General features: G+C 39.0%; 2 protein-coding genes across 4 annotated transcripts in view; one reads left to right on the forward strand and one right to left on the reverse strand.

Annotated features, from left to right (window-relative positions):
* The window catches only part of PGAP3 (Per1-like protein PGAP3), a 94,052-nt gene extending 84,592 nt beyond the window's left edge, over positions 1–9,460 (forward strand). For all 3 annotated transcript variants that reach the window (XM_069311060.1, XM_069311061.1, XM_045765171.2), the window contains one exon: positions 74–9,460. In XM_069311060.1, coding sequence (XP_069167161.1) covers positions 74–156 — 83 coding nt within the window. In that variant the 3' untranslated portion in view covers positions 157–9,460. The remainder of the gene's footprint in view (positions 1–73) is intronic.
* Positions 9,461–10,848: 1,388 nt separating this feature from the next.
* On the reverse strand, positions 10,849–22,872 carry LOC123772150 (cilia- and flagella-associated protein 45). The gene is made up of 13 exons (XM_069311401.1): positions 22,704–22,872; positions 22,093–22,224; positions 19,792–19,974; positions 19,514–19,518; positions 19,044–19,175; positions 18,509–18,698; positions 17,573–17,746; positions 16,496–16,669; positions 15,714–15,929; positions 14,354–14,523; positions 11,845–11,962; positions 11,683–11,718; positions 10,849–10,878 (listed from the first exon to the last, which is right to left on the reverse strand). The coding sequence occupies exons 1-13, from the start codon at positions 22,848–22,850 to the stop codon at positions 10,849–10,851; spliced, it is 1,707 nt and encodes a 568-aa protein (XP_069167502.1). The 5' UTR covers positions 22,851–22,872.
* Between the last annotated feature and the right edge of the window lie 4,898 nt (positions 22,873–27,770).

Consider the following 27,770-nt stretch of genomic DNA (forward strand, 5'->3'; position numbering starts at 1 on the left):
GGTTTTCAATACTATTTTTGTTATTCTCTCAACTTTTAAATTCAAATAAGTAATTTGTAATTATTTTCCTTAGATTTCTGGAGAGTGATTGCCTGTACCTACTACAAAGAAAATCAGGACCAGACTATAAGAAGCAGATTTAAGAAGGTATTATGACAAGTTAAAATTCTTTTAAATTATTATATCAATCTTTTACAATGGTCTGTAAATCAGTTATATATTTTATTTAAATCTTAATTGCAGATTTAATTGGATTAGGACAAGATGAACTGTTTTAGATATATGTATTACAGTTATCAAAATTTCTATAGTGTATAGTTTTATATAACCTTACCATTTGTAGGCTATTTTCAAAGCTATTATATAGTCTTTAACAGTGTAAAATAATGCTATATGCTGTGTTCCAAACCATGCAAATCTAATGACAATGAAACTGCAGGAATGGAATTAGGTAAGATTGCAGCTGGGATATGAACTGCCTATGTAGATGATTATGTTAATTATCAGCATGGGAATGACTGTGATAAGTATGTCACACTGTGTCAGGGTTTTGCCCTGGCACCCATTTTGTCATTTTGATGTTATTGCCAAAAAAGTAACCCCGATTCTACAGGAGTTAAGTGTTCATTTGTGTTAGGTGTGCTCTGACTTTGATTATGCAAGTGTAAGTGTGTGGTTACACAGGTGTATGTGTAATTACCTAAGTGTAGTTTTAGGATAAGGGGTGTGCTCATGGTGTCCCGTCTTCCTGGTACTCTTTGTCATGTAACACTTTGTGTGGTTACACAGGTGTGTGTGTGGTTTTAATAGGATGTGCGGCTAGCTCCAGTTATACAAGTTATTGTAGTTTTGGACATGATAGTGTATATGACTGCTCTCAAAATTTTAAACAAAATTGAATTGCCTAGTTCACATTGTGTATTGTTTATCTTTTAACATTTTAATTTAATTCCCATTGTCGGGAACAGGAAGCGTATACTTACGCTTGTATCGAGATCTTCTCTAGATCACACTACTGATATTCCCAGGATGCAATCCACAACAGTTGCCTATCTCTTTTGTACCTATTTACTGATAGATGAATGGAGGCATCAGGTGAACAAAATATGTGGCCAATCATTTGTGTCTTGCCCAGGGATCAAACTCAGGATCCCTAATGGCAAGTTTAAAAGGTAGACCACAGGACTGTACCTCTATGCATCTTAAGTACTGTAAGTGCATAAATATTGAATTTCTTGAATATTTATTATTCTTTAAGATTTCTATATTGCAGTTGTTGCAGATGAGTACCAAGGAATTTGTGTACAATGGGGCCTCGATTTATGATGCTAATCCGTTCCCAGAGACGGATCGTAAGTCGAAATATTGTAAGTCGAAGCGATTTTTCCCATAAGAAATAAAGGGATTTGAATTAATCCGTTCCCCACCCTCCAAAATATTAACATACAAATACATTTTATACTGAATACAATGTTTTTCTAACTACAATACAGTACCTAAGTTTATCTTACCTTTATGGAGGGCTCTTGATGGCATATGGAAGATGGTGATGAGGGGGGAGGAGGAGAGTTGTTACTGTTTGGAAGGGGAGTCCCCTTCAATTATCACATCAGGCAGTGATGTTTTCTCTGGGGTACACTCTCTCCTACGTTTTGCCTGAATACCACTAGGACCTGGTTGTGGTTCAGTGTTTGTTTGTCTCACTACAAATTTGTCAAGAGACATTTGTTTTTCCCTTCGTTTTAACATTTGTCTGTAATGATGCATCACTTTAGCACCCATAATGTCCTTTTTCTTAGCCAGTATGGTGGATATCGTTGACTGAGATTTGTTGTACTGCCTAGCCAGTCCAACAACCCGCACACCATCTTCATACTTACGAATGATCTCTTGTTTCTGCTCTATGGTTATCCTTACATGGGATCTAATATGTTGAGCCTTACCACTGACTTTCCTGGAACTCATGGCATGATATATAATAATTAATGTTCAAAATGCAAAAAATTACCACAAAAGCAAAATTTCTTATAGGCGCAATCGTCACTAAGTGGGCAGTTGTAGTAAACTGAGGCAGGTTGGCTGCGTGACCAGGAACCACGCGCTCGGTCGACCCGAATGTGTACCAACAAATATCATGTCGACGACACCATCGGATGTCGAGTCGCATTTTTCGATGAAATTTACATCGTAACTCGAAATTATTGTAAGTAGGGGCAATCGTAAGTCGAGGTGCCACTGTATATGGAAATTTAATAGCTGTATGTACTAAGTGAATATAATAAAAATGTAGCAAAATAATTTGCAATTGGAAAATTTGTTGTGGAAAATTGGGAAATTCTTGTTTAGAAAACTGTTAACACTTTAGTGTTCTGGTGATGTATAAACACAACATGCATCTCAAAATTTAAAAAAATAACTTTTTAATCATTAATTTCATCTTGTTTTATTTATTTATTTTTTGGCACAATGCATGGATATTTTTTCAAGGGATCAGCCAAAGTATCAGGGGACCATCGAAAGATCACATCGCCCCACTACTTAACACTCAAAACCATAATTTCTCTGCTTGTGATTATTTTCACTGTTCTTTGCAAATTACGTGATGGAAAAGTATGAAAGGTGTTTTTCTTTTTTTACTGTAATATAGGCCGATAACATGTGCGTACACTAGTTCCATATTTTTTATGTTGCAAAATTAGACGAGAAATGTTGAAAATGTGTGAATGTTGAAATTACTGTACCATAAAACTTTGTATACTGTGTTCAGCACCAGCACGTATAATCTATTATAAAAAACACTTTTATAAATTTAGTTTTGGCATCCATACTTTATCAAATTCATTTGTGAACATTCTGATGCCAAATTTATATACAGTATTTATACATAGAGTATAAATATTTTAGGCATCACTGAGCAAGGCCCTGAGATGCCAGGAATGTTAAAGGTCAGGAACACACCAACTGCCTGGAACATTGAAGTACTAAGTTTTGTATGTGCTAAAACTTAGATTTATTTCTTTGTCAATACACAGAGCAATGAACAGTAATGTTCAGTACAATACTGTATTTTCTATTTATTTATTTTTATACAAGAAGGTACATTGGGTTTGTGAGGATACATAGCATGGTGTTTACAATCTTGTAAAGCTACTAGTACGTACAGCGTTTCGGGCTGGTCCTTAATCTAACAGATAATTTTAAGTAGGTAAATTATAGCAAAATTTTAAAATAACAGGTACATCGCAAGAAAAAAATGAGATGAGAGAGATTAGTAGGTATATTAATGCACATCAGTAGCTCTTATTGATTGCATTGACAGCTTGATTGGTAATTTGGCAAAGATTAATAGGTATAATACAGCATATTGATAGCACATATAAGAAGACAGCAATGATCACAATGGTAAAGTTGTTTGGATTAGGTACATAAAGATTGGGAGATTGGATAGCACTAGATAAAGTGCAATTTTACAGCACAAGATAGGAAACTATGAAGATGAAATTAGGTACTTTTTGGTTTTGTTTTGAATGAGGCAAAAGTTGGACAGATTTTCAATTCATTAGGGAGTGAGTTAAAATTTTGTTTAAAAGTTTAAAATACTGTAAAAGGCAGTATTCCCTTAGATCAACGTTTCTCAACTGGAATTCAGCGAGAATATTGTCAATGTTTATTTTTTGTGTTTATAGGTATGGTTGATTTTTAGTAAATAATAAATGCATTATTTTAGATGAATAAACATGTATTTATAAAATGTTTTAGGCAGGGATTCCTTGAGATGTGAAAATTACTTCAAGGGTTCCATAGGTGTTAAAAAGGTTGAAAAGTGCAGCCCTAACTGCCACTAGACTTTTAGCCCAAATCTTTCTAGACCTTCTTTAGAATGTTGGCCAAACAGACTTCTTGTTTCAAACAATGCATAACTAAAACATAATGTTGCAAAAACAAATCGCTTTCTACTCTTGTTTGCAGGCTAAGAGCTCATCTGCCCCACAGCTCATAGCATTACCTTAATTGTTTTTTCCCTGGAACTAGATCTACCAATTGATTTATTGCCAGGTTCTGACTGATGTGGAGCAAACAATTAACTCCTAGACTGCTCAAAAGTTTTAGCTGATATTTGCTGCAGACGAAATCGGAATTGTTTCATTCCAAACATATTGTCTGGGTCTTAGAGTATTGATGTATTCTTCCTCACAAAACCGTGATGATTTGAGCTGATGGGTGCTCAGAAACGTAAGTTTTTCCGGGAACAATCCGTGTGTGGCCAGCTAGTAATGGCGCCGGCAGCGATCTCCTGTGCTATTTATAAACAAATAGTTAAGACTGGTTAGTCCATCGCAGAAACTATAACAATTTGAAATGTTTTATTTATTACAAAAGTTCTTGAAAAGATAAAAGATCACATGACATAAAAAACAGATTTCTTAGTAATGAGATAACAAGAATAGATTTATAAGAAATAATAAAAGTACTCATCATTGATCCCTGTCAGTTGAGCTTGACACAGTACTGTACAGTAGTACTCCTCTACTGTCTACAATACAGTACAGTATTTTTAACATTCAAAGAAACTATTTTGTACTTATAAAGTAACAGAACATTACAGTGAAAGCTCACTAATTCAGACCTCGTTGATCCAGATCTCTGGGTAATTCAGCCAAAATAGTCGGAATTCTTGTTCACTTCAGACAAAAGTCTCTATTATAGGGTTTTTCTATCTGAATACCGAACGACGCGTTCCAGCCTTTTAATAACAAGTTATTTTTAAACAATGTATTAAATAACAAAATAGATATAATATACAAAAAAGTCATTAATTGTTAAAACTGCACTTACAAGTCATTTTGTGCATGTCCCCGCTAAAATGGGGCAGATTGTTCAGATTGTGTGAACAATCTGCCGTGAAATATTATTTGCAGAATTCATGGCATGCAGCTGGGTTTTCTGTCTTAAGTTTCATGGTAGAAGTTTATGAATATCAACTCAAAGAGCAACTGAAGTTCAGTTTTGCTATTGCTTGATTATGTCACTGCTCACCCCATTATTGACACATTTCTTTTATTTATTTATTTATTTATTTATACAAGAGTTCTTACACTCTTATACAGCCACTAGCACGTGTAGCATTTTGGGCAAGCCCTTATTCCTATGTTCCCTGGAATGTGACCCCACCAAATCGTTTAACAACCGGGTACCCATTTTACTGTTGGGTAAACCGAGGCTACAGTTAAGGATTGGCGCCCAGTAAATCCTCCCTTGCCAGGATACAAACCCAGGACAAAGCGCTCACAAAACACCAGGCGAGTGTCTTAACCACTATACCATGGAGACTTAACATTAACTGCAAATAATGGAAAAATAACATGTAAGGCACTGCCACCTAATACCCCCTCACTCATCCAGCCAGAAGAAGGTTGTACTGTACACCACAACCATACTTGAAGTTTTGTTGGTTTTACTTCTTGAGAAAGACAAAAAAGGCCAGAATACCATTGCACTAACAAAAAAAATTTAAGAAATATTCAGTCAAGGAAGCCATATATAATTGGACACAGTTGTAGAATAAAGTAAAGTCCACTTTGAAGAATTTGTTGTTGAACATCCCAACTGTTCCAATTAATGAGGTGGGAGATGACTTAAGGTTGAAGAATTTGCTGATGAAATCCATTGCATTTTTCAACAAGATGGTGAGGATTTAGAAAGGCAGGATAATGATCAAATCCACAAGGGCCGTGACGAGGATACGTACCTGCATCCGGGAGCATCCCAGACACTGCCTTAATCGACTGAGCTACGACAGGGTTAAAAAGAGTTGAAACTGAAGTTCTACTGAACTTTACTGGATCCCGTAGCCTCTCCGAGGCACAAACCAGGATTTTATACAACTCTCCCCTGCACCCGAGCTATGTCAATAGGCCGTTCTCTCGCTTCGCCCTTGCATCATTACACGAAGAGATCACACTAACGTGATGCATCAATATTTGTTCATTTGATGCATCATGTTAGTGTGATCTGTGTGTGTGTCAGGATAATGATGACTGGTTAGAAAATGATGCAAATTAACTTGGAGTGTGGTATACGAAGTGAGGATGAGCTTCTCCAGTCTGTTACAGGTGAGGTGGAGGGAGGTGAGAAAGAGGATGAGAAATGGAGGGAAAAAAATCCCAGACAACAAAGTTCGGTGAACTTATGACTTTTGGTGAATAATTAATTATGCATCTAAAATAGATTCAAAAATATTCAAAATAGTCATATTTGTTAAGATCAAAAAGCCAAAGACTCTCAATCAGTGGAGCCACAGCAGTTGGCCGGCAGATCTAAACTTGCTGTGTAATTTTAGGGCTAATTAAGTGTAAAAAATTGAAGTCTTTCATTGATCAAGTTGCTGCTCAACTAATTTCTATCTTCCACTATTTCCACAACTTCATTCAGAAGGACCATATTGTTGTGCGACATATTCAGTCACTAATGTCATTCAATGAACTAAAAATATCTTAGCAAAATTGTTGGGGCTAGGTGTAAAGAGTGAGTTTGTGTCAATTTGGTTTGAGGTGGAATGTGTGTGTAACAAGTTGACAGCTACTAATTACAGTACAGTATTACCGACTCAAGTGCAATCCAGGGAGGAGAGAATTTAGTGTAGACTGCTCGCCTAAACAAAGCAGTAGGAATATCACTGCTCCTTCAGCTGAGCTCTAAGGTTGCTGCATCATCATTCCAGTTAGACTCATGTGGCACTGTAAAGTGGGTTTATCCAAACACTTATCCACTTATCCAACAGCCCATCCTCAGAGCCAATCCATTACCATGAGAAACCACATTTCCCCCCTTCTCCAATCTAACCACCTGGATAGTTATCTAGACATTTGTGGTGGTCTGAAAGCATATTACGGTTCCAGTAATAATTTACATGTAAACTGGCAAGTGAACCTTTGTCTTCAACTGATTATTCTCAAGTTATAAGGTTATTGCATTATAAATTATTTAAAATATAAAAAGTTTAAAATATACAATACTCTACTGAAAATATATATATTTTTTTTAATTTGGTTTTCTGTAATGGAATTCTTGGGTATACTGAAATAGTTTTTAATTCCATATTTTACATTATCATCAATAATACATCATATTAACATAACCAAATGTAATGAAACCTAACCAAATCAAACCTTAACCTAACCTAACCATGGATAGAGAATAGATAATATCACTAATTTTATGTAGTCATTCTTAATCCATTCCCATCAGCGGATTTCGTCCCTAAGTTGTATTCTTAGAATAAAACCTAAAACAAATGCGAGGTGGGGTAATCAGCTGCTTTAGTCGCTTAGAATAAAAAATAATCTGAATACTGATGATATTTCACTGTGCATAATTTCAAACACACTGAATTAAATCCATTATAATAAAATCCTGCATAAAAAGGAGGCAAACTGCACAACTTGGTCATTTTGTAACATTTAGATTTTCCACACGATATGGGATGACCCGTTTTCTTAAACATTTAGAGAAACTGCACTAATAAAAGTGTAATAAACCACTATAAAAATAACTCCCATAGTTTTTGGATACTTATTCTGCTACACAGTACAGTACATTATATTAAAAATATAAACTTTGCTAATCATTGCTTGTCATCAAGGCAGTACTAATGGCTACAAAACACATTCACATATGTATTTGGGGACAACTAATACAAAATATATTGTGCTGAGACGTTTCATACATGCTAACCAGAGCCAGGTTCATGTATTTAGGGAGCATTTTTTGTCCACAACCAAAGATTATTCAGTGTATACCTCACAGTGCTTGCAGTTACGGCGTATGCTTTGCATTTATATCCCATTTATAAAATAACAAGGATTTGCCCTCTTGTCATACTTGATGTTTGCAGATCTGATGAAAAGTAATAATATTAATAGTAATTTATTGTAATAGAACATTAATACTGTACTCATCAAGTCCATCTTAATTGAGAAATTACCATGTTGAGCAGACAGCAAAAGCAAACACTGTACTCTCTTAATTCATTACAGTACTATACTTCATGTTTTAAAGATGACTAAGACTATTGTTGAGATTTTGGGACTCTAGTTCTCAAGAAAATTATCCATATGAAAAATATAGTAAACCATTAAGTAAAGTGTTTGCCACTTCTATTGACTATAACATGCAAATCAGAATGCAAACAATGAGTCACAATAATGTGGCTGAAGATATGATGACCAAACCACAACTCAGAAGGTGGAGAAGCGATGAAGTTTCAGTCCGTCCTGGACCATTATCAAATCGTTTGGACCATTATCCACACGACTTGATAGTGGTCCAGGACGGACTGAAAGATCGGCGCTTCTCCACCCTCTGAGTTGTGGTTTGGTCGTCATGCAAATTAGAATGATTGCACTTCAGTTTTTCTATGAAATTTATAGTCATAAGTTAACTGGAGAATTGGACATCTTTAAAAAGCAATTATTTGTTAAAAGTAACTATAGTTCATGAAAAAATTGTTGCCCACTAACTTCATTCTCAGGTCAAATCATAAATGCCCTACAGAATAATGAAAGGCATACTAACATGTAACACTGGACTAAATCCTTCAGGAATATCAGAAATTAAACAATATATTAGTCATACCACAACCTCAGCATAAGTTTAGTTAGGTTAATACAGTACTGTACATACGTTAAAACACAAATGTCACATTGTGTGGAAAAAGGCTGCCACTGATAATGCAAGAGCCAGGATAAGATGCTTTACAAGTGAAAAAAAGCACTAGTTATACTCTGCATATTAGTTAAGATCAAATTGGAAACAAAGGCTGAATTAAATGGAGATTTGTACTCTTAAGATTGCCAGTGTATTACAGGTATTTAATAACCATATGTGAATTTGGTTAACAATTTTTTTTTTTTTTTTTTTTTTTTTACAAATCTTGCCTATTAACAGTATTTTACCTTGATACTGTAGTTAATTTGCTCAGTAATGTAATAGTAAGCCAGCTTTCGATTTTGTGTTCTTTGATGTTTAAATGTAAGATTTGCAGTTTGATACAGGCATACAGCTCTGTATTTTATTTGTACAGGAAGTATTAACATGTATTCTAATTAAGAGAACAAATACACTTTCTGTACTACTATATAATAATGAAAATATATCGTGCTCATAAATTTTCTCAAACGCTTGAAATTGTACCTGTTTTTTTTAGTGTAACAAAGGTGTTAGATTTGTGTGCTGTACTGTACACTTCCTTAATGAGTCATTTTGTGTATGTTAAGAATGTTATACGTATTTGTTAATTGATTGGGAAAGTTTTTATTAACCTTAAGAAAAATGTTTGTTATTACATGTAATAAATGTTGTTGTTGTTGTGATTCTTATTATATATTCAGTATTGTTACTCCTGATGGGTTTTCTTTATGTATTTATTCTGACCTTTTGACATTAAAATTATTCAGTGTTATTGGTTATTTTTATTTATTAAATGAAATTCTATAATTAAAATCACTCAAACATCTACTTCAGTTCTGGAGAACATATAGTCTACTAAAGTGGCTCCTCTCACCTCTGGCATAATCACTGATAAAACAACCCATCATTATCCTACATTGCTAAATATAAGCAAAATTATTTTGACTACTCACCAAAATGGCTGTAAGCAACTTTGTTGATGCATTTTAGTATATTAATTTGGAATTGGAATTAAATAATATGTATTGTGTTCTGCAAAAGACATTTTCTTTACTAAAATCCCAAGTCTCTGCAACATACACTGCCCTCTCTTTACCAAAACAAATGCCTGATAAGACTTGACAATCCATTGTTTACAAATTATATACCTGCACCAAGCTCCAGCTTGTTCAGCTATACAGTATAACTGAAGAGTACCAATGATACCATTAATTAATCAACTTGGCACTTGATAAAAATGAATTCACAATTGTTCTTTTCATTGATCTAAGAAAATGCTTCAGTACTGTAAATCACAACAACTTCTACTTAACTTAATATTTCAGCTCCACAGAACTTGAAGCCTCTCATTTTACATCCGAGTGTATCTCGACAACTGAGAAAAGCACATAGTCACCGATGAGATAACCTCTGCCAGTCCATTGAAAGCAGCGTACTAGGATCTGTTATTTCTTGTATACAATGATAATTTCAATTACCAAATTAATGCTAGTGCTGCATTTCATTTTATATTTTATTTTGAATGTTGCTGAACAAGTTGGAGCTGCAGGAAAAAAAAACTTTGGAATAATCAAATGAATCTTTGACTTAAAGGAAAAGAAAATGGTAATTCAGCTGTACAAATTTTCTGGTGGGCTCCCATTTGAACTCTTACTAGGAATGGTTGAGGGCCTCAGGACTAATGCTACTACACACCAGAGATGATAGAAATTATTTCAAGACCTTTAAAATACCGAACAAATTGGAAGACTAATCCAGACCACTGCTTTATAATATTTAATGTAACACACTTCAACAGGGTAACAACTTCACCTTCAACGCACCACAATATAGGACAAAACACAAGATGCTTTTTCACTTATAGGCTACATAGTCTTCCTGGCTTGGTGCCTTTTTTTGATGATCACTTACTTTTTCCCCCCATAATGTAGTAAACCCATGAAATCACCTACCCACTGAAGCTGTAATTGCCAAGACAATACTTGAATTTAAAATTCATCTGGAAAAAATCCTCATGAACAATGGGTAACCTTTGACAAACCTCTAGCTTCATGGCCTTGACAGGGACAGAGATGGTGGCCCTCAGTTTAATTCAGGTAAATATTAATATGGACAGAAATGCTAAATAGATATTTAAATGCCATGAAAAGTGATCATGGCTTAGGAAAGTGGTGGTGGTATTAGCAGTGTCTGAAATACAAAATAATTGTAATGGTTTTAGAGATAATTGCCTGGAGATACTTTTGGTGGCAACAAAATTCTCACTGCCTCAAATTTTGATGAGTAGATTAGATATTTCACAAGCATATTGTAAATAGGGGGGGGGGCTTCAAATGGCTGAGTGAGTGAGTGTACCAGAATGTACACAACAAAATTTAACACAAATAACTAGTCATACTTTCTTAGAAATATATGAATAAATAAACAGCATGTTAGCTTATTTGACTTACGCTAATTATTGAGTTTTATTTACAATTTGTTTCTGAAAAGGAATTCCTCTAATCATTATACTGTCCATAAATTTTTATGTAATATGTTTATAATATTTATGTTTATATAGCAAAGCATGTTTATGTATATAACATTTATGTATATTAACCATAAGAAAATACACATGATTACTTACCCTTCAAACTAACAATGCTATTAATTTGCTTGATTTAAAAACATAAAGATACTAATAAATATAGACAGGTATTCAAAGTTCAATAGTTTTATATTCTTAAATAATATTTTATAACTGATACTTGTACAACTGTTTTTTTTTTTCCTCTGTAATTTCTAGTCTAGTATCAGACCCATTGCAATGTGAAACTGAAGGTGGCATAAGCTGCAATTTTTGATGACCAGACCACACACTAGAAATTGAAGGGACGACGACGTTTCGGTCCGTCCTGGACCATTCTCAAGTCGACAATCGACTTGAGAATGGTCCAGGACGGACCGAAACGTCGTCGTCCCTTCAATTTCTAGTGTGTGGTCTGGTCAACATACTTCAGCCACGTTATTGTGATTCATCGCCTGCATAAGCTGCAATATTTGTGAAACAATAATCATTAGGAACTGTTTAATCCCTTTTTATCTAATTCTGATAGTTATCTAGTGGTTCAGCTCTCACCCTAAAGGCCATGGATAGTTTTACAAATATAATAGTACAGTAGTCACAAAAACGACACAAGTTAGCATCTTCTTCTTCTCAGTCTTATTTGCATTATTTTTCAAATGGAGCTTCTTCTCAAGATCCTGGACCAGCTGCTCTGGAAGGGCCATTTTTCTGAAAATAAATAGTGTAAACTTTAAGAATCGGCTGGTAAATTGTCTTGCTTAGATTTGTCTCTTGTGACACCAACTTCGACTACTACTATTTTTTCTTTTTTTAACTAGTATGGATAGTGAGGAGGAAGCTCACCTTTAACTGATGATACCAATATGTAAATGTGTAAGTTTTTACACAGGGTTTATGGTTATGATGTTCTGAAATATGCATAGATAATTTATTTATATACAAGAAGGTACATTGGGTTTGAGAGAATACATAGCATAGTATTTACAATCTTGTAAAGCCACTAGTTTGAGAGAATGAAATTAGCTAAGTCATAATATACGTGCAGAGTATATAAATACAAACTAAAGAAATGATGGTGAACGAATTGAAGAATGAAGGTAATCAGATAGAATATTAATATAAGAGGTTAATGGAGAACAAAAGATGGGTAGGAGCCAGTGCCAGATTTTCATACATTGGGTCCTTTTATTTACATGGCATGTTTGCATAGATTTAGTTTGACTCTGGGAGTATCAAAGAGATATTTATTTCTGGTATGACATGGGGTTCTAATTCTATCAGGGAAGAGGTTCAAAAAGGATTAGAATTTAGGAATAGGGTTTTGCAAGTGTAAGTAACACAAGAGTGTGTGTGGAGTGAGTGTAAGTTTAGCATGTTTAGGGATTTAAACAGGGGCTGTGTTGCCTTGATAAGAGATTGTTATTTTATTTTTCTGATAGTCAATTTGTATCTATCCCTTATGTCCCCACCCATCCCCTTCCCCCCAGGTCGAACTACTGACTTTATCCAGGATGCAGCCCCACAACGGTTGATTAACTCCCGGGTACTTATTTACTGCTAGATAAACAGAGTTATCAGGTTAAAGGAAATGTGAACAACCATTTCTCGCCAACCTGGGATTCGAATTTGGGAATCCTGAGTGTTAGTCGAGAACAAACCCAACTGTACCACCGAGACCCCAGTACATCACCAACCTTCTAGATTATTGCAGAATATGAAGAAGCCTGAAAATCATAAATCACGATACTCAAACTCCAAGGAAATAACATCGCCTTTTAATTAATTAAATAATTCTCAGAAACACTTCGAAAGGAGAGCGTGACGGACGCACACCGCACCTCACATTAAACTCGCTGTGATCTTATGTATCTTATGTAAATCCACGGACATTCAAATGCAGATTCCACTATCTCTCCGCATATCTCTACACAGTTCCATGATTGCACAAACTGCTTGTTGGTGGCATCCTCTTGAATGGCGACCTTTTCCTTTACTGGACGACAGGTAAGGAGAGTTTCGCTCCAGATCGAAGAGCAGTTAACTAGGGAGCACTAAGTCCGTCATGTCTCCAATTCTCGCTCTCACTTTCCCTCCCATCCAACCACTTTTACAGCGACCTTGTTATGAAAGCTGGAGTTCGAGGTAGAGTGACCATGCTCTGAAAGCTGGAGTTCGAGGTAGAGCGACCGTGCCCTGAAAGGTGGAGTTCGAGGTAGAGCGACCGTGCCCTGAAAGGTGACCTGCCCGATACCTATGCGTGTTCGTGGCTTTACAAAAATGTAAAAACATCAATGCTATGTACTCTCATAAACCCATTGTACCTTCTTGTAAATAAATAAATACATAAAAATAAAATAAAATAAGGTGGAGTTCGAAGTAGAGCGAATGTTGCTCTGAAAGATGTAGTTCAAAGTAGAGCTATTTTCCTCTAAGAGGTGGCGTTCAAAATAGAGCGACATTGGTCTAAAATGTCAAGTTTAGAGAACAGAATCCTTACTCTATGAAGTCTAGATTGTGAATGGGTCCTTAAACCAATTGTTGTCCAAGACGGGCTGGACATTACAAAGCTGCTCACCTCCCATTGGCTAATCTGTGCCGTCACCCGAAAGCGTCGTCACTTACCGTCACTCCTGACGGGGTTCTCAGAATTAAACCCTCGTTAACCTGATCTGGACGGCTTAACCTGTAACAGCCTACTTTTGAAGCTTAACCTACTTCCAAGATATTACTGATACACACTCAGATATTCACAGCTTAATAAACTTTTTTACCTAAGCTTAAATCACTCTTCAAAAGATAATTATTCCAAAATTAGCTAAGTCTTAACCCACCTCTAAACTAAATAAGCTTAAATAACTCACTTTTAAGACTTACTCTACCGTTATTTATTTATTTATTTATATATATACAAGAAGGTACATTTGGATTGTGAGGATACAATCCGTTAGCTGAACCTCAGCTGATCCTCAGCGGATCCTCAGCGGATCCGTTAGCTGAACCTGAACCCATCAAGTTGTCTCAGCTTAAAATATTGACCTCCAAAGCTTATTGCACCTTTGCCTAGAGTGTTACCCACCTCCAAGCTACAAGACAAACTACCTGAGTTCCTGCATGGTGTCCATCTTGAGTCTGGTGAGAGCCGCTTGTCTCAGCTTGAGCTGCAGGCTTGCCTCTTCCTTCTCCTGCCGCAGTCTCTCCGCCTCCTTCGCCCTTCTCGCCCTCTGTTCCTCAATCTGAGCTCGGATTCTGGATTCGTAGTCCTCCTTTGCCTACAGGAAGAATAAGCAGAACGAGAAAGAGTAAATCTGAAGAAGGAAGAAAGAGATATAAGAAAAATATAAGGAAACAAGCATATAATGATATAGCAATGTGTGTGTGCATGTAACAATTACAATATTATGTAATCAAACAAACCCATTGACCTTCTTGTAAATATATTCTTATTCTTATTATTATTATTATTATTATTATTATTATAGTACGTACAACGTAATATTTTCAAGTTATAATTATTTATATCACTGGAAGATTAATTATTTTTTATGCTTTATTAAGGTATTCATCTTGACAAGACCAGATTTAATGAAAAATTGACCGTGTGATGAGCGCAGTGGGTTCACAAGCGAACAGTTCCCGGGTTCCAGCAACCCGGGAACCCGAACAGTCCCGGGTTCCAGCAACCCGGGAACCCGAACAGTCCCGGGTTCCAGCAACCTGGGAACCCGAACAGTCCCGGGTTCCAGCAACCTGGGAACCCGAACAGTCCCAGGTTCCAGCAACCTGGGAACCCGAACAGTCCCGGGTTCCAGCAACCTGGGAACCCGAACAGTCCCGGGTTCCAGCAACCCGGGTTCCAGCAACCTGGGAACCCGAACAGTCCCGGGTTCCAGCAACCTGGGAACCCGAACAGTCCCGGGTTCCAGCAACCTGGGAACCCGAACAGTCCCGGGTTCTAGCAACCTGGGAACCCGAACAGTCCCGGGTTCCAGCAACCTGGGAACCCGAACAGTCCTGGGTTCCAGCAACCCGGGAACCCGAACAGTCCCGGGTTCCAGCAACCCGGGAACCCGAACAGTCCCGGGTTCCAGCAACCCGGGAGCCCGAACAGTCCCGGGTTCCAGCAACCCGGGAGCCCGAACAGTCCCGGGTTCCAGCAACCTGGGAACCCGAACAGTCCCGGGTTCCAGCAACCTGGGAACCCGAACAGTCCCGGGTTCCAGCAACCTGGGAACCCGAACAGTCCCGGGTTCCAGCTTACTGCAGGAAGTGACGTTTGGCTACGTTTCCTTACACCTGATGCCGCTGTTCATCTAGCAGTCAATAGGTATCTGAGAGTTGGACAACTGTAATGGGTTGTATCTTGAGGAGTCATTAGCCTTAAAGGGGCCTCCATAAACAAACATCATGTCACTGACTGATGGAAACCAACAAATGAGTGAAGTTTGACACTTTAACCGACCTTTTTGGCGTTCTGGTGTTCCGATCTTTCCCTCTCCTCTGTGATCATCCAGTGATCTGTCACCCGTAGCAGCTCTTCCTTCTGCTGCAGCGCCGCCGCCATGCGTGCCTTCTGCCGCTCCTCCACCTGCTGGCGGCGCTCCTGGGTCACCACTGCCTCCCGCTCGGCCTTCACCTGTGCCTCCAGCAGCTCCTTCTTCCGCCACTCTCGCTCAAGCTTAACAGAAGGAGAGGAAGAAGTGGGAAGTTTCGTGGTGAGTATGATAACTGTCATATGTGCCCTCCGAGGCACTTGTTTGTATCATTATATAGCTTCCGCCCTTTCATCTTCCTCTTTCAGTAACTTCAAGTTATCAAAATCCCTCCCTCCCTTTCTCCTATCGTTGCAGTCTTTCTTATAAATCCCAAAAGTGCCTCCTGTCCTCTTGTTTTCACTCCTTAGGCAACTCCTAAACCTGGATTCCTTCATTCCTGCTCCCCCTTTGTCCCTCCCTCGTCTTTCTTTATTTCTCTCTCCATTCTTAAGCATCTCAAAACACCTTCCCACCCTTTACTTCATTAATTTTCCACATTTATTTCGAAATTACTTAAATTATTCCTTTCCGTCCCAGACATCCTCCTGTCCCTATTTCCCACCAGTCGGCCCTTCACGCTTCCTTCTTTAGCTCTCGAAGGTGGTGCAATTCCACTTTTGCACGTTCACCCTTCCTTTTCCCCTTTCCATCTACCCGTGCCATCTCCTCTTTCTTCCCTACCCCCTCCCGCCTCCCACTCTTCAAGCACCTTCTCCAGCTCTCGAAGACGTCTCAGCTCTTCCCTGCGACGATGCTCAGCTAATTTCCGCTCCTGGTCCTTGAGCCACAGGTGCTGGAGATCGTCCTTGGCCCTCTTAAGAGCCTCCTCCTCCTCCTGCCTCGCCTGCTGCTTCTGCTCCTGCACCTTAGCTTCCCCCATCATCTGTGGGAGCACAGTAGTGTGGTAACACACAGACACCGACAAGTTGGTGTACACACACACTTATTTATATATATATATATATATATATATATATATATATATATATATATATATATATATATAGATATATATATATATATATATATATATATATATATATATATATATATATATTTGTATATACAGTTGGCATTGTTTTCCTCTGTGTGAAGGAAAACGTGTACAAATTTTATTAGTATAATATACAATATATATATAAATGGTTAAGTTACCAATATTTTAAATACAAATTACGTATAACAGCAATCAAAGCCTTCCACATTTAATACTGTCCATTCACTACACTTGTGTTATCTAAATATTTTCCTCCATTTCCTGTAACCTCGTACACAAAGCTGCTTTCATATGTTAATATATATATATATATATATATATATATATATATATATATATATATATATATATATATATATATATATATGGTATTAATTTATATATATATATATATATATATATATATATATATATGGTATTAATTTATATATATATATATATATATATATATATATATATATACATTATATATATATATATATATATATATATATATATATATATATATATATATATATATATATATATATATATATATATATATATATATATATATATATATATATATTTATTTATTTCACAACAGAGGTTCCTCTTGGGTATCTTGATTTAATGATGAAAAGGATGAGCAGGGCGATGGCAAACATCTCTTGAAAGTGAACATTATTTTTAAAGTAATCCACAATGAGAACTGTTAACCTTAAGAGCCTCGCAACCAATCAGGATCCAAAGTGATATAGATCAGTGAGGCGGGATCCATAAAACTATGGTAGTGCATCTTCCTCTCACCTTGGCATCTCTCAGCTTCTCTGTCTTGAGCATCTCCTCCTTCCTCACCTCGGCTTCTTCTCTCACCCTTTTCGCTTCTCTCTTCTCCTTCTGCACCTTCTCCTTCTTCTTCCGCTTCTCTGCTTCCTTTTCGGCGTTGTATTTTTGCGCTTCTTTGGCGACACTCTGGGCTTCCTTGGGTTATAAAATGTGTGTTGACATGTTGTTGTTGTTATAGATTCAGCTACGCGGAACAAGTTCCAAGCAGCACGGGCTTTGGTGAGCCCGTAACTTACCTGGCACAGGAGCGGGGCAAGTAGCACGGGCTATGGTGAGCCCGTAGAGAACTTACCTGGCACAGGAGCGGTGCTGTGCGTGTTGACAGTCACAGAGTCTATATAATCTTATAATCACAGCCTATAGCTGTGATTAGAAAAGCCTATATAATCACACGCCAACAGTGACCAGGGAAGAATGTGAGAACCTACAGAAAGGCTTAACAGACTGCAAGGACGATCTAACAAGCGGCTGCTAGAATTCAACTCCATAAAATGCAAAGTAATGAAGATAATGCTGAGGCGGGCAAATAATGCACCTGCAAGTTGTTGACATTCACGTGGAACTTTTTTTTAAAGCTTTAAAGGTAAGTGTACACATTCTTATTTTCATTTCTCAATCTCGCTCTCACATTCTCTCTCATTATTGTTTTGCTGGAAACGGTTTGTGTAAAATTGGCTTCATTAATAGGTGTAACCCTGTCCCTAAACCTGTACATTACTCTTGTGTAATTTGTACACATATTCTTTTGAATACAGATTAATATTATTATTATTATTATTAATATCTTTCATTTTCTCTCTCTCTCTCTCTCTCTCTCTCTCTCTCTCTCTCTCTCTCTCTCTCTCTCTCTCTCTCTCTCTCTCTCTCTCTCTCTCTCTCTCTCGCACGCACACCTACCTTCCTCTTCTCTCTAAACAGCTGATGTTTGACGACCTTCGCTTGCTGTATTTGGTGCGCGAGAGCCAGAGCTGAGAGGTGATTGGCCTCCTGCCTGGCGTTGTCCCTCTCCTCCTGTTCCTTCACCCCTCTCACTCGTGCTTCCTCCATCATCACTGCCTGCCTCTCCTCCTCCTCTCTCTCCAGCTCTCTGTAGAAATAGGAGGAAGAAGCCATAATGAAGGAAGGTAGAAGTGTATGATAGGAGGAAAGAGGGAAGGTAATTTGGTGTTAAAAATGTAGATGGTTGGCAGGGACCGTCTGGGTGGCAGTTAAGAGAGACAATTTCTATACTGCACCAGTTATTGTCATTCGTTCCGCAGGTTGTCAGGACTCAGCTGTCAGCCGAGTACGAGTGTCAGCTAAATACTACGTGTCAGCTAAATACTACGTGTCAGCTAAGTGCCACGTGTCAGCCAGGTACCAGTGTCAGCCAGGTACCAGTGTCAGCTAGGTATAAGTGTGAGTTAGGAGCAGAGTGTCAGCCGTCAGTCACCTGATGTGTTGCTTCTCCAGAATCTGCGCCTCTCTGATGGCGTGACACTTGGCCGCCAAGACCAGCTTCCTCAGCTCCTTCACCTCCTCTTCCCTCTCTAACTCCTCCCTCTGGCGGCGCTCCTCCTCCATCCTTGTGTCCTGAGGGAGGAGGAGGAACAGGTAGTGAGGGAAGGGGGGTCAGAAGATAGTGAGGGGGGGACCTGAAGGAGGCAAGGAAAAGTTAAAAAGAGGCGAGTTAAAGAAGTTTTGATCAGGACACATCAGTCATTATACTCACAAACGCCAAGAGCTCGACTTATACAGCCGATAGAGCTGGTCCACTCGGCTCTGGGGAGCCTCGTCATTTTGGGTCTTCCCTCTGAGGTCTTCCCCAACTTTCAGGTCCTGGCATGACTCACCAGCTCAGAGATCCTCACTAGAATGTCCTGGACGGCTGGTCACGGCTCCCACCCCCCTCGTGACACTGACAAAACCTAGCAACTGGCGTTTCGTCCATCCATATGTTACGTGATAAATCCATGCCCGGCCACACCCCGAAACATCGTAGGCGTTGTAACGTGACAAAACTGGAACGTGTTTGTTTAAACTTGATGTCACAGGCTGGTGTCAGCGGCTACAACAATAACCCCCCCCCCCACACCGTCACCCCTGTCTTCCTCCCCCACCATAGCCACCGTCACCCCAGTCTTTGCCCCCACCATAACCCCTTTTTCCTTCGGCTTCCCCCCCCCCCCACCCCAACTCACCTCCTTACGGCGAGCTCCTGGAGGCCACGTCTCTAAGCTTCTTAGCTCATCTTGCTGTCTCTGTCGCCGGTATCGTGCCTCCATCATCTCATGCGCTCTCCTCCTCTCTTCCTTCTCTTTTAGGGCCTTCACCGTTGCCGCCTTCGCCGCCTCCACCTGCTTCAAGCGTGTCTCCTCGCTCACCTGTGGAGGTCGGGAAGCCAGAGGAAAAAAAGTGACAAGACAGGTAAACATAGAGGAAACTCCCTCTCCCCCTTCCTTACACACACACACACACAGGAGCCACACACAGATTTCTTTCATTCTTGTACAGCAACTAGCACGCATAGCGTTTCAGGCAAGTCCTCAATCCTATGTTCCTTGGAATACGACCCCCACGAAGAATGGTTTTTACAACCAAATACCCATTTTACTGTTGAGTTAAACGGAGGCTACAGTTAAGAATTTATGCCCCATATGCTAGTGGGCATCCCTGGCCAGGATACGAACTCAGGATCCACAATCAACTTGAGAATGGTCCAGGACGGACCGAAACGTCGTCGTCCCTTCACATTCTAGTCTGTGGTCTGGTCATCACGAACTCAGGACAAACCGCTCGCGAAACGCCAAGCGAGCGTCTTAACCACTACGCCGCGGAGACTGATTCTCACAAGTATCCCCCACACAGGACACTCACGAGACTGAATATAACTAGAACTCAGAACAGATTAATTGTGTATCCAAGCGTCAGCATCAATTCAACGAAGGTAAATCCTGCTTGACTACCATATTCGAGTTCCACGACACGATTACAACAATAACAAAAAAAAAAAGAGAGAGACCTGGAGAGACTGCATTTTCCTGGATAATCAGAAAGCATTTGACATTGTTCCCCACAAGCGACTCCTAAGCAAATCAGAGGAGCAGGTTGGTGAATTGAGAAGAGTGCCAAGCTTAGTGAAGGAGTACCTTTCAGGAAGGAACCAGACGGTCGAGGCGAGAGGGAAAGTATCAGAATGAAGAGATCATGAGTAGAGTACCATTGGTGTCGGTACTAGAGCCCATCATATTAGTAATATACGTAAATAACATAGAAAATATGTTCATTCAAATCAATGTTTGTTGACGATGCACAACTAATGAGAAGGGTCAGAACGGCGGAGGACTAACCATACATTGTAAAATGGACTAGAAATATATGGAAATAAAGTGAGTCCCAGGGGATGTCAAAATGAGGTTCTACAGCATGAATCTCGTATATCAATAGATGGGTTACATGAAGTTGTCGATGCTAATTTACGACGCAGTTTTAAATCACAAAGCACAACACAAAGCCGCTATTAGAACAATATCCAACTCTGGCCCCAGACATCACTCGGTACCCCTACTCAAATCTCTTAATATGTTAGATATTAAGTCACTGCACATTCTCTCATGTGTATTATACATATATAAAACGCTAAACTATAATGCCAATCCTGATCTTAAAAGCTTCATAGTAGGTTGTAACAGAACCCATGAGCACCACACCAGAAATAAATACAGTTTTGATATTCCTAGAGTACGTCTTAATCAAACTAGAAATGCTCTGCAAATCAAGGGGCCCAGAATGTGGAATGACCTTCCCAACCATGTTAAAGACTGTACCTCTCTCAACCAGTTTAAGATAAAACTAAACACTACCTAATAAATTCCCTGTAATCTACCTCACTCCTCTATTGTCAACCCATGTCTGTTATTTTCTTTTTTTTTTTTTTAATCAACACTGTTTGTCAACCTATTGTATTTGTGCTGCTTTTTCAGTCATGTTTCCCCCTTTTTTTTTATCTTTATTTGTATTTGTTCTCAACATCTTTTATTCTTTATGCTCAATTAGTATTAAGTTCTAGATATTAATGTTTTCTTGCCCGAAACGCATTGCGTAATAGTGGCTTTAGGCATTGTATGTACTAGCTCTATCTATATATCAATCCATTAATGTAACATCACTTGTATGTATATACCTTACCTGAATAAACATCTGAATCTGAATCAAACATCTGAAATATAGATATGGTAAGAAAAACTAGTGATAACAGTCGCTCTAGTCGGGATAGGGGTATGAGGTAGTCTGGATAGGCTATTGGAGAATCAGGATAGGGTATGGGTAGTCGGGAAAGTGTATGGGATAGTCAGGATAGGCTATTGGGGAATCAGGATAGGGTATGGGTTGTCGGGAAAGTGTATGGGATAGTCAGGATAGGCTATTGGAGAATCAGGATAGGGTATAGGTTGTCGGGAAATGGGGTGCATAATAAACGAATTAACTTAATAACCACGTACCAAGTGAGCGGCGTCCTTGATGGCCTTAAGCTGAGCGGGTGAGAGGAGCACTGCGGGCAGGGCTGAGGAAGGCGCCGCTGGGGCGCTCCGCCCCCTCAGCCGCCGGACACTGTCCCGCCCCACTACCACCACCTGCCGCCACAACCACAAAAACCACCACACTTTATGCCTGACTAATTTATCTACAAATCGTTACTCTTTTTCACATGTGCACTGTCCTAAAAAATCAATGATACATTTGTTTAATGTCTTAAAAATTAGAGTGGAGAGACACTATATATATATATACACAAAATATACATATTCAATAATAACAGGACCTATACTTTGTTATAGGTAATACAAAATTATGGAGTGTTGCGCCTATATATGTCCACACTCTATCCAAACGTACGCCCACACAACCCAGTCACACGCCCACACTGTCCAATCGCGCTAGCTAAGCACACGCCCACACAACCCAATCACACGCCAACACTACCAAAGCACACCCCCACGCTACCCAAACATGCCTCATGCTACCCAAACGCGCCCACACTACACAAAGATACACCTTCACTCCCCAAATACACGCCTATGCTACCCAAACACACGCCCACACCAGCACCCACCGTGACGGGTGGGGTTCGACTTTCCCGTCCCAGAAGCCTAGCGCCAGCTACGCCGAAGGGGTCCGCAGGCGTGTCTCCCAGTCTGGGCGCCGTGCGAGGCCGCCCACGCCCGCCTAGGCCTATCATGCGCACGCCTCCCTGGTCCATCTCCACCACCTGTGTCAAATATCAAAAGTAAGTGTATTGTGCTATGGGCATTTGAAGTCTATGGCCTCGAATGTTTGAAGTTTTATCTACTATACTATTTAGTACTTTTATCTGGTATATTTACACACTTTTCTGTAAATATAATGACACCTGAAATACCCAAGATTAAGAAACCAATAATTCCCAGTTAGTGTATCTATGTCCCAGTTAATGGTTTGTATATCCTAGTTAATGTGTCTATATCCCAGTTAATTTACCTGAGGGCTACTAACACTTTAGTGGCCTCGATGAGGACAGCAACCCGGCGGCTTGTCAAAGGTCCCCCCTCCTATTTGCACTGATGATTTTTTCTAGGTGGATTCTAATATTCAATATTTTGGGATTTACGGTTTTTGCGGGTAGGCGGTTCCATGGGTTTAGAACTTTATGGTGAAAAAGCATCTCCTGTTTTCAGTCCTGCATTGTGACTTTGTTGAGCTTGAACCTGTTGCTCTTTGCTTGTGTTACATCTGACCTTTTGAAGAAGTTGTCTATATTCCAGATAATGTCTATATCCCAGTTAGTTGTGTCTATATCCCTTTTAATTAAAACTGTTTATATTCCAGTTAATGGATTTATATCCCAGTTAGTATGCCTATGTACCAATTCGTAGTGTCTATATCCCATTTAATATGTGTCTATCCCAGTTACTTGCATCTGTATCTCAGTTCGTGGTGTCTATATCCCAGTGTCTATATTTCAGTAAACGACAAATATAGCCCAGTTACTGCTATCTGCATCCTGGTTTGTGATGTCTATATCCCAGGTAACGGTGTCTATATTCCAGTTAATGGCATCTATATCCCAGATAATGCTGTCTATATTCTAGGTAATAGTATCTTTATCCCAGTTAATGGTGTCTATATATTGTGTCATCTATATCCCAGTTAATGGTGTCTGTCCTAGATGGGGTTATATAATAATAATTCATTGTGTCGGGGGACAGGCAGCCAGTTCATATCGAGGCTGGCTGTAATATAGTTTGTTTCCTAGAGGCTGTAGATTTTTTTCGAACTCCGACGCCGGGCAGGAACCGAGGATGCAGCAGGCATTCCCGCTCTGGATCGCTACACTTAGGCGCTGGAAGAGAAAACTTGCCGCTCTAGGGTCTCTTGTAGCCAATTTCAACCTCGATATAGGTGGAGCGAGCATATTAGTAGTAGACAATAGTAGTAGATAATCTACTCGCTACATAGTTATATCGAGGTCTTCCCCTTGGTCGAATTACTGACCCTCCCAAGGATGCAACTCCACAACAAGCTAACTTAACTCCTGGGTACCTATTTACTGCTAGGTGGATAGGGGCACTAGGTGATAGGAAACGAGCTCAACCCTTCAATGTTCCGGCTAATGAGGTAAATGCCCCAGTTAATAGGGGACCAATGTCCACGTTAACGGGTCAATGCCCCAGTTAATGGTGAAAAACATTATTGGTAACACCAGTTGTGTCCTTTCCGCTGCCCCCCCTCCCCCACTGATTCATATTTAGTCGTTCATTAATAATTTAATTCCATACCTTATACAATGTGGAGAGAGATGAGAAAGAAAAAGCTGTATTGTGGCATGAATCGTCTGACTAGTGTAGTGTGCCGGGCAGACGGGGGCGTCTCAACCCGTGCACAATACTGCGGTGTTTGGAGGGATTTACTCAATCCACATTAGTGACAATTACAACTCTGATTCATTTACGTGATACCTACGGACATATTTATATAAATTAGGAGTTTATTTGTAGTTTTTAGTTATATAAAGTCGGTTGAGTGTGTAAATTAGTATGATAATTGTACATAAAGAAATGGATGAAGCCAAAACGCATCGATTAAGACAAAAGGGAGTTACCCGTAGAGCGTCACCGTTGTCATAGCAACGAAATAGGAATATTGCCTTTTAAAATACTTGTGGTGGATCAACAGAGATTACTACATAGTATTCTTCAAACGTATTCATAGACAAATATTTGAAAATTTTATACCATATGACATCCACAAACCTATTTGCCATTAATGATATCTGTAATTACAAATACAAATACAAATATTTATTCAGGTAAAGTACATACATACAAGGTGAAATACAAAAGTTGATGGATTTATAGATAGAGCTAGTACATACAATGCCTAAAGCCACTATTACGCAAAGCGTTTCGGGCAGGAAAAACACTAAGACTAAAACTTAATACTAACTTAGATTAAAGTATAAATTGTGTTGTGAAAAAATCAGAAAAAAAATTAAAAAAAGGGGGTGGGGAAACATGGCAGAAAAAAAAGCAAAAATACAGTTTGGTCAACAAACAGCATTGTTAAAAATCGTAGACATGGGTTGACATTTAGGGGTGAGGTAGGTTACATTGAGTTAATTAGGTGGTACTTATAGTTTTTATCTTAAACTGGTTGAGAGAGGTACAGTCTTTAACATAATTGGGAAGGTCATTCCACATTCGAGGTCCCTTGATTTGTAAAGCATTTCTAGTTTGACTAAGTCGTACTCTTGGAATATCAAATAGGTAAGTATTGTTTCTGGTGTAGGTGCTCATGGGATCTGTTACAACATTCTAGGAAGCTTTTAAGGTCAGGATTGACATTACAGTTCAGCGTTTTAATATACAGTATATAAAATACACATGAGAGGATGTGCAGTGACTTAATATCTAACATATTCAGAGATTTGAGTAAAGGTACCGAGTGATGTCTGGGGCCAGAGTTGGATATTGTCCTAATAGCAGCTTTGTGTTGGGTAATTAGAGGACGTAAATGATTTTGGGTAGTAGAACCCCAAGCACAAATACCATAGTTGAGATAAGGATAGATGAGAGAGTACTAAGTGTCACCAGGGCAGGGCGAGGTACATAATATCTGATCTTAGAAAGAATGCCAACAGTTTTTGAAACTTTTTTTGATATCTTTAGAATGTGTCCCTGGAAATTCAGCTTGCGGTCAATGAGAACTGCCAAGGAATTTGCCATCTACTTTGTTACAAATTTGGATATTGTTTAATTCTGAGATTTATTTGATTAGAGGATTTATTGCCAAACAAAAATATAGAAAGTTTTGTCAATATTGAGGGTGAGTTTGTTTGGCAGTGAGCCAGTGATGGACTTTATATAGCTCAGTATTCACTGTGACATTTAGAGCAAGGGGGCCTAGGACTGGAGTAATGAAGGTCGTGTCGTCAGCAAATATAATTGGTTTGAGATGTTGGGAGGCATTTGGGAGGTCATTACATTTACATTACATTACAATTACATTAATACATGTTCCCCAAAGTTTCCGGGAATCACTTGGATAACCCAGAGTAACTAGCGAGTTTTCCATGAGGCCAAATGATGATCAACCTGGCAAGTGAATAGCAAATTGTGCCCAAGACGGTCAGGTGGACGCAGACATAACATGGTCGAGAACACAGCGTCACCATTACGGGGCTATTCGTGCCCGTGTTACCTCTTAGGTGGCTTAACCTTCATCAATCATCAGCGTCATCAGTCTAGTTCCAACTCTCACTCCAATCATTACTACCCTCGGTACTGACACCCAATCCCTGTCTTATCCGAGTTGCAAGCTCTTACCCATTATCCAAGCTCTTACCACTTATCAACCACTGCAAACTACCTCAAGCTCATCATCACCCAGCACAAATCTGCTATCAAAACAATAACAAACTCTGTATTCGGACAACACACAGCCTCCCTGTTTAAATCCCTAAACATGCTAAACATAAACTCCACACATTCTCTTGTGCCATTTACATGTACAAAACTTGTTCCTAGATGTAAATCCTGATCTGAAACTCTTCCTCGACAGATGTAATAGGACCCATAAGCACCACACCAGAAATAAATATCTTTGACATCCCCCAGAGTCAAACTAAATCTGTGTAAAGACTCTATGCAAATAAAGGGACCTAGTCTATGGAACTCACTCCCAAACGAATTAAAAAGCTGTCCAACCTATGCCTTTTTCAAAAGTAAAACCAAAAAGTACCTAATTTCATCCTCATAGTTTTCTACCTAGTGCTTTAAACTCGAACTGTATCTTGTGCTACTCCAAAATTTGTGCCTAAGCCATATAACTTCACCGTTGTAATCACTGTCATCATCTTATATCATAATTGTCACGTGAACGCAAATTTTACTACAATGTACCTGTTGATAATCATAAAATTTTACTATAATGTACCTATTAATTTTCATCCAATTTTCTTACAATAGTCCTCTTAACTTTTTCAATTTTGCTACAAATTACCTACTTAAAATTATTTGAGTAAGGACCTGCCCGCAACGCTCCTCGTGTTAGTGGCTTTGCAAGAATGTAAAAACTTAAATGATATGTACACTCACAAACCTGTAACGTACGATTATGTTAAGTTGTTGAGTAAAATAAAATAAAATAAATATAATGTTTATTTAGGTAAGGTACATACATACAATAAATTTTTACAAAGATTGGTTGACTTATAGGTAGAGCTAGTACATACAATGCCTAAAGCCACTATTACGCAAAGCGTTTCGGGCATGAGTAGATTAGATACACAGTGTTTAGTGGGGTTTTCATATTTATTTAGTAGTCCTAGGATACAGCAGTGTCGTAGACGTTGAGACGGAGCTTGGAGCAGAGCAGAGAGCTGAGTGTGGCCGGTGTCGCGGAGCTCTATGTGGGGGAGCGTGGCGGCTCGATGGGGAATCGTTAAGTGTCTAAACTTGATAGGGAGCGAAAGCATTGTAGCTCGATGCGGTCGTAGTCTGCTGTCTGCTCTGTGTCGAAGCTGTAGTGTCTTGGGGTTAATTAGAACTGCATACGCCGAGTGCTACATTTTTGACTATGGAAATTGTTCTGTTGGCTATTCGCATATCGCTTGCTTATATTCGGTGACTACATCTCAGCTTCC

Source organism: Procambarus clarkii, chromosome 69 (genome assembly GCF_040958095.1).
Source record: "Procambarus clarkii isolate CNS0578487 chromosome 69, FALCON_Pclarkii_2.0, whole genome shotgun sequence".
Lineage (NCBI taxonomy): Eukaryota > Metazoa > Arthropoda > Malacostraca > Decapoda > Cambaridae > Procambarus > Procambarus clarkii.